Raw genomic sequence first — 14,729 nt, 5'->3', positions numbered from 1 at the left:
CACACCAGAATTTAAAGACCCCACTTCCCCATCTAGAGGCTAAGTTCCCACCACATGCCCTTCTGGCTAGGTCCACACATCCCCTTACAGAGGCTGAACCCCAGTTTTGGCTGCAGAGGTCACCTGATGCTACATCCTGCTTCTCTCCTCTGGGTCAGTCTCTGCTTCTCCATCCAGAACCTAGGTCCTCAGAGCTCTCATTAGAGGTTAGGTCCATACTCCTCCTTCTAGAGGCTGAGTCTGGACTTTGGCTCCACAGGCAGTCCCTAGCTCTCACCTGAGAGGAGGTGCGCCTTTCTCTCCAGAGGATGAGAACTCTCTGCTGGCCCCAGAGCCTGAGTCCCTATCCCTCTTCCAGATGCTGAGTCCCCATTTCAGATCCAGAGTCTAGTGTCAACTTGTGCTGCCAGTGACTGTCCCCATATTCTGCTATATATGTGCCCCTTGTCCCATAGTCTTAAGTTGCTACTTTTCCCTGCAGAAGACAAGTCCTTACATTCACAAGTACTTTTAACAGGGTGCCAACAAAACTACTGGAACCAGAGTCAATCAGTAATCTTCCCAGTTCCCTTCTCCTTAAGGTGAGTTACAGTGTATTTAGTTAAAATTAAGCAACATATTAATAAATACAAGCTCAGGATCAGACATTGTTTTCAAGAGTAACTGTAACTTCTTAGGCAGTTAGAGTATTCAGTTTATCTCAGTCTCTCAGTCATGTCTGACTCTTTGTGACCCCATGAATTGCAGCATGCCAGGCCTCCCTGCCCATCACCAACTCCCGGAGTTCACTCAAACTCATGTCCATCAAGTCGGTGATACCATCCAGCCATCTCATCCTCTGTCGTCCCCTTCTCCTCCTGCCTCCAATCCCTCCCAGCATCAGAGTCTTTTCCAATGAGTCAACTCTTCGTATGAGGTGGCAAAAGTACTGGAGTTTCAGCTTTAGCATCAGTCCTTCCAAAGAAATCTCAGGGCTGATCTCCTTTAGAATGGACTGGTTGGACCTCCTTGCAGTCCAAGGGACCCTCAAGAGTCTTCTCCAACACCACAGTTCAAAAGCATCAATTCTTCGGCACTCAGCTTTCTTCCCAGTCCAACTCACATCAATACATGACCACTGGAAAAACCATAGCTTTGACTAGACGGACCTTTGTTGGCAAAGTAATGTCTCTGCTTTTGAATATGCTATCTAGGTTGGTCATAACTTTCCTTCCAAGGAGTAAGCGTCTTTTAATTTCATGCTGCAATCACCATCTGCAGTGATTTTGGAGCCCAGAAAAATAAAGTCAGCCACTGTTTCCACTGTTTCCCCATCTATTTCCCATGAAGTGATGGGACTGGATGCCATGATCTTAGTTTTCTGAATGTTGAGCTTTAAGCCAACTTTTTCACTCTCCTCTTTCACTTTCATCAAGAGGCTTTTTAGTTCCTCTTCACTTTCTGCCATAAGGGTGGTGCCATCTGCATATCTGAGGTTATTGATCTTTCTCCCGGCAATCTTGATTCCAGCTTGTGCTTCTTCCAGCCCAGCGTTTCTCATGATGTACTCTGCATAGAAGTTAAATAAGCAGGGTGACAATATACAGCCTTGATGCACTCCTTTTCCTATTTGGAACCAGTCTGTTGTTCCATCTCTAGTTTTAACTGTTGCTTCCTGACCTGTATACAGGTTTCTCAAGAGGCAGGTCAGGTGGTCTGGTATTCCCATCTCTTTCAGAATTTTCCACAGTTTATTGTGATCCACACAGTCAAAGGCTTTGGCATAGTCAATAAAGCAGAAATAGATGTTTTTCTGGAACTCTCTTCTTTTTTCCATGATCCAGCGGATGTTGGCAATTTGATCTCTGGTTCCTCTGCCTTTTCTAAAACCAGCTTGAACATCAGGAAGTTCATATTGCTGAAGCCTGGCTTGGAGAATTTTGAGCATTACTTTACTAGCGTGTGAGATGAGTGCAATTGTGTGGTAGTTTGAGCATTCTTTGGCATTGCCTTACTTTGGGATTGGAATGAAAACTGACCTTTTCCAGTCCTGTGGTCACTGCTGAGTCTTCCAAATTTGCTAGCATATTGAGTGCAGCACTTTCACAGCATCATCTTCCAGGATTTGAAATAGCTCAACTGGAATTCCATCACCTCCACTAGCTTTGTTCGTAGTGATGCTTTCTAAGGCCCACTTGACTTCACATTCCAGGATGTCTGGCTCTAGGTGAGTGATCACAACATCGTGATTATCTGGGTCATGAAGATCTTTTTTGTACAGTTCCTCTGTGTATTCTTGCCACCTCTTCTTAATATCTTCTGCTTCTGTTAGGTCCATACCATTTCTGTCCTGTATCGAACCCATCTTTGCATGAAATGTTCCCTTGGTATCTTTAATTTCTTGAAGAGATCTCTACTCTTTCCCATCCTGTTGTTTTCCTCTATTTCTTTGCATTGATTGCCGAGGGAGGCTTTCTTATCTCTCCTTGCTAAGAGTTAGAGTATAGCTGATCTAAATTAGTCAATGTATGTGAAATCAAGCTCAAAATCACTCACCCACTTATAAATGAAATTTACAAGCTTCATAAGTGATATGTAAATTTTATATGTACAGGCTTACTCAGAAATACATGTATGACACAAATATACAATCCCACATCACTCTACCTAACCCTCCAAACTGGGTGTAATTATTTGGTATTAGGTTAATCATGTTTCCATTATGGCTTGTAATTGCAATAATCTTTTATTTTTTGTCTGGCTACTGATTGTGAAAACTGATAAACGTCTTCTACTATTGTGATTTTTGCTTAATACAATAATTGCATCATAATTAGTCAACAGAAAATAGTAGAATTCTGTATCAGTAAAAGTACCATTTAATAGAAAAACCTGTAGTCACTTTGTAAAATCCAGATGCATGTCACAATTATCTTGGAATTTTTTGAAAAATACAAATGCCCGGGTATTGCTCTTTTTCCTTTGCAGCTCCAGATGTGTTTCTTATGAGTCAGATCAGATCAGATCAGTCGATCAGTCGTGTCCGACTCTTTGCGACCCCATGAATCGCAGCATGCCAGGCCTCCCTGTCCATCACCAACTCCCGGAGTTCACTCAGACTCACGTCCATCGAGTCAGTGATGCCATCCAGCCATCTCATCCTCTGTCATCCCCTTCTCCTCTTGCCCCCAATCCCTTCCAGCATCAGAGTCTTTTTCAATGAACCAACTCTTCGCATGAGGTGGCCAAAGTACTGGAGTTTCAGTTTTAGCATCATTCCTTCCAAAGAAATCCCAGGGCTGATCTCCTTCAGAATGAACTGGTTGGATCTCCTTGCAGTCCAAGGTACTCTCAAGAGTCTAATGAGTAGCCATGTTTAAAAACAAGTGGACTATATGATTATTTTTTCTTTTATCTAGTTTGTTTCACTTTTTCTATCTCATATTTGGTGCTCCCATTTCTTTTAGTTTATGTTTTCCAATTTCTCTCTCTCTATTTTTTTTTTGACATTCTTTCTCAAGACTTTACCAAGCATAGTAGAAAAGCTTTTGTATACATAAATATATATATATTAATAGTATGTATAATATAATATATACATATTTAGAAAACTTGCGAATTTTTGCCTAAATAAAAAATTTGACATTTTGATTCCACTTGTTTAACTTAGTCTGAATAGAATGCTAGACTTCTAATTTATATTCACTTAAAATTCTGAAATACTTCCATGTATTTTGGCATCCAGAAAAAAAGTCTAAAAAGTTTATTATCTTAGTGATTAAAAAAATTTGAATTAGGCTTGACACTTCTAATTCAGTTCTGAATATATAAAGAAATATTATGTTGCCAAAAAACAAGAAAATTATCATGTGATACAGTATTATTAACTAAAGTACAGATTTTGTCCAAATCTCAAAAATACAAAAAAAATTTATGGAAATTCAAAATGTAAAAAAATTAAAATATTAATTTTCTTTTTTATGTCTTTACCTGAATGGTCATATTTTCTGTAATGCATTGGAAATACATTTTGTATGTGTGTGTTAGGACATTTTAGTAAAGGTTATTATTGAAAAAAGTCATGGGACTGGATGGATCATGGGATTGACTGATAAATTCATTCATTCAAATATTTATTAAGCCCTTGTTTTGTGCTAAGCAGTGACGTTCTTCTAGGCATTACAGCAATAAACAATGCACAAAGAAAAATTCATATCCTTTGAACTCACATTCTAATGCGGAGGGATAATAAAATAACACACATATAGTATGTTAGCAATCAGTGTTAAGGAGAAAGGTGTTAATAAAACAGGGATTGGGTGGGAAGGTTTCAGTTTTAGAAAAGGACGGCCAGGAAAGCCCTCAGTGGGAAAACGTTACTTGAGCTTAATTCATGAAGGTGAGTTAGCATTCTAAGCAGAGGCAACAGAACATGCAAAGGTGCTGAGCAGAAGCAGGTCGAGTAAGTTCACGGAAAAGCAGGGACTGTGGCTGTAGACAAGAGATGAAAGTGAAAGTCTTTCAGTGGTGTCTGACTCTGCGACTCCATGGACAGATGCAGTCCATGGAATTCTCCAGGCCAGAATATCGGACTGAGTAGCCCATCCCTTCTCCAGGGGATCTTCCCGACCCAGGAATCAAACAGGGGTCTCCTGCATTACAGGCAGATTCTTTACCAGCTGAACTACCAAGAAGGTCCTGTAGACAAGAGAGCCGGGATAAAGTGCCGGGAGATGAGGACCGAAAGTTAACGGGCTGGGACGCGGGAGAATGGGTAGTGAGGGTGAAGAGGAGCAGCTCTAGTACCGCCTGAAGCTAGGAAACTGTCCAACAAAGAGGATCTGAAGATAGCACCGCCCAAAGCTCCGCCCTGCTCTAAGCTCATAACTCAGCGCCTCGGCCGGAACTCAAGGCCCAACTCCGGGACCGGAAGCAGCTTTCTACCCGACCCCATTTTGCCCGCGGTTGTATTTCCGGTAGCGGCGGCGGGAAGCGAGTTACTCGCGGGCTTCTAGGCCTCCGAGGAGGCGAATCCGGCGGGAATCCGAGCCATCAGAACCGCCACCATGGTGAGGAGGCGCAGACCAGCAGCACGGGAGCTCCTGAGTCTCTTGTGGGGTGGGGATCGTGATTAACCGGGAAGGAGGTCATGGGTTGGCCCCTCAGGGGGTGAAGGCCCGGGCCTCGGCGCCTCCGTCTGGGTAGGAAAGACTCACACCGTCGTCCCTCGGTGGACTGGGCGGTGGGGGAGCGGGGGTGGCCAGAAGGCTGGAAATAAGGGACCGAGGCTAGAGTCGCTTGGTGCGCGCGAGGGTAGCGCTGGGGCTCTCCAAGCCTCTGTGGCCTTAGTGCTTGGGATCCCATAGGCGCTGAGTAAACTTTGCGGCATATATGTGTGTGTGTGGGGGGGGGGGGCTTCTGAGCGGGCACTAGCGCCGTAAAAGGACTGATTAAGACCCGGTGGGAGGCTCAGACTTGGGAAGGGTGAGGGTCCGAGGAGTTGCGGAAAGACGTGGAACGACTTGTGGCCGGAAACAGTCTTGATTCTGGTAGATGGGAAGGAGGGAACGGAGGATGAGTGAGGGGAGGAAAAGTTCAACTCTTTTGTTCAGCATACATTTATGCTTGAGTATGCCAGACTTTCCAGGCCCTGGGGCTACACAATGAAGTGTTTCCTTTCTTCACCTCGTTCACTCTTATTTGGAGACACGGGTAACATAATTCGGAGTGGTAATTCAGCGTTAAGTAAAAGTAACGGCGGGGAGCGGGATAAGAATGTTTTCTAGACTTGGTGATCCCTGTCAGAGTCCTAGAAGACGCAGGCTTTCCCCCAGCGAAAATGGGAGAGAATGGTATAGATTCGAAGGACTGCAAGGCCAAGCGTGAAGGGTAGCATTGTTGAAAGTTCTTAGAGGGAAAGGGAAGAATGGGGGTGGGAGGAATTGGCGGGAATCTGATTATTAAAGGCTTTACATGCTATTTAATTTTGTTGGTGATAAGGGATGCCATTCAAGTATTTTTAACAAGCAAAAGGACACGTACTTACTTGTGTTCAGAAAGATACCTGTTACGTAGCTGTTATATATTGGGTGAACCGGAAGTAGGATGTTGTTTAGAGAGCTGGTTAGAAGAATAGGCACTGGATTCAGGCTGACTAGCTTTCAGCACAGCTTAACCTCTTACAGCCTCTTGACCTTATCTGTAAAGTCTGATTTTAAGGATTAAATGAGATAAGTAGTGCTTGTGGCAGTGCCTGCCAGTGAGCGCCCAGTGCGAATTAGCTGTAGAAGACAAATGGAGCAGTAAATGTTACTGTAACGGTTCAGACCCGAGTGGTTAGAAGCTGTGATTACAGTTTGGTTAAAATGGTCATGTAAAAGAAACTGCACCACATAACTTGAGTCTCCAGGGTGACAGGAGTCAAGATTCTGATCCATGCATTTGTAGGTTCAGAAAACCTGTGTTTGTCCAACCTCACAGAGATGAGTAGCAAGCACAGTGCCTGGTACCTCAAAGGCTCTTGGATGAGTTAGGACTGGTCAGACTGATGGGAGGCTGATATAACAAATGCCAGGTTGTTTATTCATAGAAATGTAACTGCCAAGGGCACTTGACAGTCCTCTTCTGAGGTCTATATACTCTGTTTTAGCACAACTACATTTGAAGCCAGGCTGTGAAGCAGAAAAGGTTGTTGGGTTAAGGAGTATGGCAGCTTATATATTCTCATTATGTGTTCAAACTCATTAGCACTCTGACTACTAGGAAGTTTTAACGTTTCTAAATGTAGTCTTGGAGACACACTAACAAATCACTGATTTGGGGGTTCCATTCTCTTCTAAGCTGATCATCTCCTTTCTGATAACAGGCTCTTCATTGATTGGGTTCTTAGTGCCGGTCTCATTCCAACTCTTTTACTCAGTCTTTTTTTTTTTTTAACTCAGTCTTTTTAATGGGATGTTGGTGTTCCACAGCGCCGGAGTCACCTGTAATCTGCACAGTGGCAGATGGCCACTAATCTCTAATATGCATGGGTGTCAGTAGTTTGGAGCCATCTTACCCTCTCACTTCTGAAACATATACAACATTCAGTCCAGTTCAGTCCCTCGGTCGTGTCCAACTCTTTGACCCCATGGACTGCAGCACACCAGGCTTCCCTGTCCATCACCAACTCCCGGAGTTTACTCAAACTCATGTCCATTGAGTTGGTGATGCCATGCAACTATCTCATCCTCTGTCGTCCCCTTCTCCCACCTTTAATCTTTCCCAGCATCAGGGTCTTTTCAGATGAGTCAGGTCTTCACATCAGGTGGCCAAAGTATTGGAGTTTCAGCTTCAGCATCAGTCCTTCCAATGAATATTCAGGACTGATTTCCTTTAGGATGGACTGCTTGGATCTCCTTGCTGTCCAAGGGACTCTCGAGTCTTTTCCTACACCACAGTACAAAAGCATCAATTCTTTGGCACTCAGCTTTCTTTATAGTCCAACTCTCACATCCATACATGACTACAGCATAGACAAAGATATACAATATAGACAAAGGCAATTGTTATATAAAAAAGATGATTTTACGGGAAGGGGGACTAACAGGTCAGGTTTGAAAACAGGTGAGAGAATTCCTAGGAAATGGCTGTGGTTGAAAGATAGAATACTTAGAAAGACAAACAGAAAAGAAGGCTGCAGCAGAAGTTTTAAGGAAAGACAACAGTTTTGTGGGTCCAAAGGAGCTGAGTCTCATTCCTGCTGATTTCTCCTTGCAGACTGTGGGCAAGAGCAGCAAGATGCTGCAGCACATTGACTACAGGATGAGGTGTATCCTGCAAGATGGCCGTATCTTCATTGGCACCTTTAAAGCTTTTGACAAGCATATGAATTTGATCCTCTGTGACTGTGATGAGTTCAGGAAGATCAAGTAAGGAGTGGGCTGCTGGGGAGGGGTTGAGTGGATGGGGAGTGGATTGGGTGGGTGGGGCAAGTGATAGGTGGTGACTAGCTGGCTGGTTCCTCTCAGTTTGCTCTCCTGTTTTACAGGGCAGATTAAAATGGAGAGTTTCTTAAATCTCTTTCCTTAGTCTTGCTCTTTATTTCTAGCAGAGTACAAGTTGTAAGGAGGGCTGCCAGGCTTTTTATTTCTCTGATTTTGTGTGCCCCTGGGTACTGGGGTAAAGGGCTCTCATGTTCTCCCCACAGGTGTGTAAGGGGGGAGAGCTTGATTTTCTGGCCTCATTGCCTATTTGTAAAGCTGTAGCCTAAAGGGCTCTCACAGTGCAGCCTGGTCTGAAACTGCTTTAAGAAGCCTCTGACCCTCTTCAGGGTAAGTGCTCAACTCCCCTTGTGGGTTTGGGGCCAGTGATTTTTGTTGTCATTTATAGAAACAATTGGAGAATACAATCCCATAATTTGTTAGATGATTCCCTTGTCTTAGGACTCACAGATCTTAAGCGTCTAGCCTAGTAAAAGATGTGGTCTAGTGCTTCATTCTGTTTTACAGTCAAGGCATCTTGAGGCCCAAAGAAGTTATGTAATTTCCTTGACCATCCAGCTCTCTTTTGCCACTGGAGTGTCCATAGTGTGTTGCCAGTGGCTGTTAATTCCCTTCGATTCTTTTTGGGACTTTTGTTTTCTTTGTGGCATGAGGTCAAGAAGGATAGGACAGAAAATGGTAGTGATGGCTGAGTGCCAGGTGCACATTAGAGAGTGGCCAACATTTTTGAATGAGACTAACTTTATTCTGGTAATGAAAATGTGCCCATTAGAAATATTTTTTAAAAGTACATAGAAGTATATGAGAAAAAACTTAAGATACCCATAAAGGATTTTTTTTTAAATTGTGAAAGGGCAGTACATGCTTTTTTTTAAAAAATAAGAACTATAGATAAGTTTTTAAAAAGAGGAAAAAATGACCACCCACAGAAAATTTATATAAAAATCATTAAAATGAAACCTTTAAGTAATTTTTAAAAATCAAGGTATTTTGTATTTCCTTTAATTTTAGGATATTGGCTTTGACTTTCCTTTCCCTATCTTGTTGCAATTACTTTTTCCCAGTCTTATCTCGTTTATATTTTGCTCATCCTTTTCTGCTTGTGGGTATTTGGAGATTCGTTTTTGTTCTTTGAGGATAGAAGTATAATTTCTATGTAGCTAATCTCAACCTTTTCCTTTATGGCTTCTATTTCTAATGGGAGGTGAGAGACAGCGTTATAGTTCTGTGGGGTTGAATTAATACTAGAAGGATACTGCATGCAAGTAGAGTGAATGGGATTCAGTTGACTTGAGGAATTGTTTTGACTGCCTTCCTGACATTGTTAAAGCCTTAAGCTGAAGGAAGAAAAAGGGTAATGGCAACAAAGAGTTGACTGAGGAAAGGCTCTCATGGTGGCTTTGTGAGTGAGCCAGGGCTGGGCTTTCTTGAATCTTGTCCTGTCTCTTGGTCTGTGCATTCTCTTGGCATGGGACACAACCATCTGATGGGGGGAGGTTACAAGTTTAGCCTGTCAGTAGATTTAGTGTAAAAAAAGTCTTTGAGGGCCCCTAGGTAGGTGAATATGAACTTTACCCTTTTTCTAATGCTTTTTTTGTTTTGTTTTGTTTCTTCTCCTAAACCTGTCTTTAGACCAAAGAACTCAAAACAAGCAGAGAGAGAAGAGAAGCGAGTCCTTGGTCTTGTGCTACTTCGAGGGGAGAACCTGGTCTCAATGACAGTAGAGGGACCACCTCCAAAAGATGTAAGTCAGAACTGAGAGCCAGTGCAAGGCCAGGAACCTTGTGCAAGGGAGGTGCCACCCTGAGCTGGGCCCTGTGTGGGGTTCTCTGTTTCATTGCAGTACTCACAGGTATCTTCTGGTTTCTGTTTCCGTTATACAGATAATAAACCAGAATCTTAAAGAGGTTACTTTGCAAGTCAGAAGTAAGGAGCTAGGATTTGAGGGTTTGTAACTTTAAATCCCTCTTTTCTTAGTAGATGTACATAGTCAATAGAAGAGGCACTTAAGGCCTCCTGGGTCAGTTCTTAATGTGATGACAGTCTGCTGCTGTTGCTAAGTCACTTTAGTCGTGTCTGACTCTGTGCGACCCCATAGACGGCAGCCCACCAGGCTCCCCCGTCCCTGGGATTTTCCAGGCAAGAACACTGGAGTGGCTTGCCATTTCCTTCCCCAATGCATGGAAGTTGGACCATAAAAAATTGTAACTCCAAACAATAGAATACATGTATATTTTTTGTAAAGTTGTGGAATAATAGTTAATATTTAATTAAGCATCTGCTATTTGCCAAGCCCTTCAGTATTTAATCCATGTAACAGTCTTTTGAGATAGATTATTCCCACTTTATAGATAATGCAAATTGAAGTTTAGTAACTTGCACAAGGTGGCACAGCTGGAAAGTAGTGAAACTGTCATTTGATTCCAAGCAGTAAGGCAATGGCACCCCATTCCAGTACTCTTGCCTGGAAAATCCCATGGACGGAGGAGCCTGGTGGGCTGCAGTCCATGGGGTCGCTAAGAGTCGGACATGACTGAGCGACTTCACTTTCACTTTTCACTTTCATGCATTGGAGAAGGCACTGGCAACCCACTCCAGTGTTCTTGCCTGGAGAATCCCAGGGACGGGGGAGCCTGGTGGGCTGCCGTCTCTGGGGTCGCACAGAGTTGGACACGACTGAAGCGACTTAGCAGCAGCAGCAGCAGTATTGGTTCATTAACATCAGCCTCCCTTTAGAAATAGAAGAGGCTTTAGAGAATCTAACCAAATTTGTTTTCCCTTTTTTGTTTTTAAGATACTGTTTGTTAAAGGAATAATCTTGTTACCTTGTTTTAATTTTTGTCCATATATATATGTTGGGTTTTTTTTTTTACTTGTAATAAGTATGTATCAGTCTGCTTTTTAACTTAACATTGTAAACATTTTTCCAAAGTTGCTGTATTTAAAGATATGTTAAAGATACTTTCAAGTGAGTGCAGAGTAGTTTATCCTAGTTCTTTCCTTCTGTTTAGACTCTTATATACAAAGGATGTTAACCGTGTTTCTGATTCAAGGCCTATGGACCTATTCATAGCTTTGGTATCTATTTCCAGTAGAATTTGCTACTCTAATGTAGCCAATTGTAAACCTTCAGGACCACAACCAGTTTTGTTAAAACCTCTTCATTGGCAGATAAGGAAGCAGTACTAGAATGGTGGGATTACTTGCCCACTATCCCCACTATCACCCACCAAGTGAGAATCAGAGCTGGGACTGGACCTCATATCTCTTTGTCAGGTCAAAACTCTGATCTAACATAGACACCCTTTTGGGTGGAGGCTTAGCTGTTTGTTTATTTAATTTTCATAGGAATGCATATTGGTTGAGTTGTGTGTGCTTCTCTTGACTTAAAACTCTTAAGTTCTTTTAGCCTGCTAGGCATATAATCTTGGATGGAGGAGGAGTGGTGTTAACAGGAATGGATAGTGTTTATAAGAAGGTGTTTTGATGCCCTGTAAATCTGAGGGGTTCTCTTGGCAGTGATATTCCAAAGTGTACTTCTTATTCTCTAGGCCACAAGTGTATTAACATATATTTATTTTTCAGACTGGCATTGCCCGAGTGCCACTTGCTGGAGCTGCTGGGGGCCCAGGGATTGGCAGAGCTGCTGGTAGAGGAATCCCAGCTGGGGTTCCTATGCCTCAGGCTCCTGCAGGACTTGCTGGGCCAGTCCGTGGGGTTGGTGGTCCATCCCAACAGGTGAGGAGTTGGAGGAAGGGGCACCACCTTCTGTAATTAAAGGATAGAGTGAAGATCTGAGTCCAGAATGACCAACTAGGCTGTGATTGTCAAGCTATCAGTATTTCACTGTGCTTCATACACGGTTGGAGAGTCAAGCAAAAAGGAAAGCTTGCTATTATACATTATTTTGATGCTGTAAGAGATGCATGAAAAGTTTTTGACCAACTGTATTAAAGTATTTCCGTGACAACATTTGAAATCTTGACCCTTGCACAATATGGGTGTTAGGAATGCCAACTCTGCAGGTGAAAATTTGTATATAACTTTACAGTTGGCTCATTATGTCCATGGATTCAAGCCAAGAATGTGCACAGTACTGTAGTATGTATTTAGGGAGAAGAATGCCTATAAGTGAACCCTGGCAGATTAAAACCATGTTCAAGGATCAGCTGTACTATAGCTTTTACAACCTATTGTCAGGCCTGTTTGAGCATGCAAATGCCTTATCTAATTTGGATTGGGCATCCTTAACTTAGGCCTGGAAAACAGGAATTGAACTTAAGATCACGCTTGATCTCCTCTGGCATAATAGGTTTTGATAGGAAGTCTGATGCTTTGAGTTGTAGCTCAGTGGATTTGGTGTCTGCTGTTTCTTTACCAAGTTGGAGAGGAGAGAGGGGTACTGCATTGCACTGTACTGTTCTGCCTAACTTCTTTCCTGTGTCTTCCTAGGTGATGACCCCACAAGGAAGAGGTACTGTTGCAGCAGCTGCAGCTGCAGCCACAGCCAGTATTGCAGGGGCCCCAACCCAGTACCCACCTGGCCGTGCAGGTCCTCCACCACCCATGGGCCGAGGGGCACCCCCTCCAGGTGAGGAGCCCAGGAGGAGTCCATTGTTAGTTGATAGAAGATGCCTTAGCTGGATTTATGATGAGACATACCCTTGACTGAAACTAATGACGAGTTTGTGTAATTAAGCAGGATTACTCTGAGATCCAGCTTGGTTGACTGACTTTGGAACTAGCCAGACTAGAGCTCTATCTCTGTCTCAAGTCCTAGTGCTAGGAAGGACTGGAAGGGTGGAATGGTCCCTCTGTCTTAGAATGTGGTGAACAGTTTTGTACGTTTCCTGCTACCTTTTGTACTTTTCCTGCTATGATGGACACTTGAGCTGTATTCTTGGGATTTTTCTCTTGCAGGCATGATGGGCCCACCTCCTGGTATGAGGCCTCCCATGGGTCCCCCAATGGGGATCCCACCTGGACGAGGAACTCCTATGGGCATGCCGCCACCGGGGATGCGGCCTCCTCCCCCAGGGATGCGAGGTAAGTGCCTGTAGCAGTGGCGTTGATTCCCTAGAGCTAGGTTGGGTTAGGAATTAGAGAGAAGGTTGGATTTTGATCATACCTTCTTGGCTTTTATGCCTTAAGTTTAGGGAAGTGAACACTTAGAGGACAGCTTTGTTCAGAAAGGAAAGAGGGAGCAAGCATTTCTTAAATGGACCTTACCTCCCTCTTAGAATAGTGAGAACCTCCCTGTACACAGTACTTCCAGTATCTAAGGCAGTATTCTCTGGTCACTGTAAAATAGTGCATTTTGTTGCATGACCAAGAAAGGTCTTAGGCCCTTTGGTTTGGGAGTGGCTATTAATTAAGGAGGGACTCTGGGCTTTGCTGTACTATTTATTATGGATTATCTGTTTAACTCCAGTTTGAGAAATGCTGATGCAGATCAGTTCTTTTGTTTTGTAGGCGAGAAACAGGCCCATAGAGAGCTCAGTGTCCAGGCCAGTGTTCTTTTCATGAAGCCATAGTGGCCTATAAGTTAACCCGTGGCCAAACTGGCTGATCACTGTATTTATAGTTTTCCATTACTGAGCTTTGTAAGCTTAGGAGCCCATGGCCCCAGAGAAGTACCCCTCTGAGCATTTGGTAACTGCCGGGTGTGGGAGGCTGGGGTAGGGTGGGGATTTGAGTTGCAGATCAGGCACTGACTAAACTTCTTACTCTTACTTCAGGCCTTCTTTGACCTTGGCCACAGAGTTATGGAAGTAGCTCCACAGAGGCTTGGGCCCGATTCTCCAGGGCCACGTTACCACACCTGTTTGTTTGTTAAGCCGTTGTTCGCGGAGTCTCACCGGATTGTCTGGTTTCCCTTACAGGGCCCCCTCCCCCGGGAATGCGCCCACCAAGGCCCTAGGCTCATCTTGGCCCTCCTCAGCTCCCTGCCTGTTTCCCGTAAGGCTGTACATAGTCCTTTTACTTCCTTGTGGCCTGTGACACTAGTTTATAATAAACTCTTTAAGAGAATATTACAAATGCACCTAGTATGTTTGTTTATTTTCAGAAAAACTGTTGATGTATTGGGTGCTTGATAAGAATCAAGAAGGGTTGCCTTGGAAAAACTAGCCCCAATCCTGTTTCCTTAGCCCTAATCCTTAGCTGTTTCCCTTGTAAAATACTGTATTTATTTGCAGGGATGCACAGTCTCATTCAAGAGAATTACAAAATTGAACTGTAAGCAGACATTTTCACCTGTTATACTGGCAAAAATCATCTTGTTAACTTTAATACTGTATTGGTGAGGGTTGTGAATTGGTATATCCTCTTTGGAAGGCACTAATCAAGATAACTTCTTAAGCAGCACTTTATTTTCTTTAGAAACTAAATTTACAATTCCATCTTAAAGTTGAAAGTTGGCAACAAGTCTTTACAATTTAGGATCTTTCTCCATAGCCTCTCTAAAGATCTTAATTCCTAAACTACTCCATGAGCTCTGAAATGGTGTTCCCCACACCGTTCTGGAAGTTTTCACATCTTAATGTGAGATCTGACACCTCTTGTTAACAAGGGAACTGTTAAAAGCTGTCTTCCTCTTGGCTAACGCAGTCCACCAGCAATGTTAACAATTAATTTACTATTTAAAAACAAAACTACTCAAGCATTGCTTGGAACTGTTACGCTGGGAATCCTTTCCAGAAAATTCACTCCCTGAGAGAAAAGAGAGATCCTAACCAGTTGCTTCTACGGACGATCACCCTAGTTTGG

General features: G+C 43.3%; 1 protein-coding gene across 4 annotated transcripts; it reads left to right on the top strand.

The window, feature by feature from the left end:
• The first annotated feature begins 4,936 nt into the window (after window positions 1-4,936).
• Window positions 4,937-14,000, top strand: SNRPB (small nuclear ribonucleoprotein polypeptides B and B1). 4 transcript variants are annotated; one of them, XM_086333108.1, is made up of 8 exons: window positions 4,937-5,048; window positions 7,738-7,889; window positions 8,168-8,291; window positions 9,594-9,705; window positions 11,547-11,699; window positions 12,414-12,552; window positions 12,882-13,007; window positions 13,844-14,000. In XM_086333108.1, the coding sequence occupies exons 4-8, from the start codon at window positions 9,676-9,678 to the stop codon at window positions 13,879-13,881; spliced, it is 486 nt and encodes a 161-aa protein (XP_086189234.1). In that variant the 5' UTR covers window positions 4,937-5,048; window positions 7,738-7,889; window positions 8,168-8,291; window positions 9,594-9,675; the 3' UTR covers window positions 13,882-14,000. The 4 variants fall into 4 exon arrangements, with proteins under 4 accessions (XP_086189234.1, XP_086189235.1, XP_086189232.1 ...); XM_086333109.1 differs by having other exon boundaries at window positions 13,700-14,000; XM_086333106.1 differs by lacking the exon at window positions 8,168-8,291.
• Window positions 14,001-14,729: the final 729 nt, after the last annotated feature.

Source organism: Bos grunniens, chromosome 13 (genome assembly GCF_055505025.1).
Source record: "Bos grunniens cultivar Pamir isolate PY7600 chromosome 13, Bosgru_T2T1.0, whole genome shotgun sequence".
In the NCBI taxonomy this organism is placed as follows: domain Eukaryota; kingdom Metazoa; phylum Chordata; class Mammalia; order Artiodactyla; family Bovidae; genus Bos; species Bos grunniens.
The sequence above is the reverse complement of the archived record's forward strand: the minus strand, read 5'-3'. Positions and strand labels throughout refer to the sequence as shown.

Coding starts and splice junctions, on each gene's coding strand:
- SNRPB (XM_086333106.1), top strand. Junction 7,890..9,593: donor GATGAGTTCAGGAAGATCAA/GTAAGGAGTGGG, acceptor ACCTGTCTTTAG/ACCAAAGAACTCAAAACAAG. Junction 13,008..13,843: donor TCCTCCCCCAGGGATGCGAG/GTAAGTGCCTGT, acceptor TTTCCCTTACAG/GGCCCCCTCCCCCGGGAATG.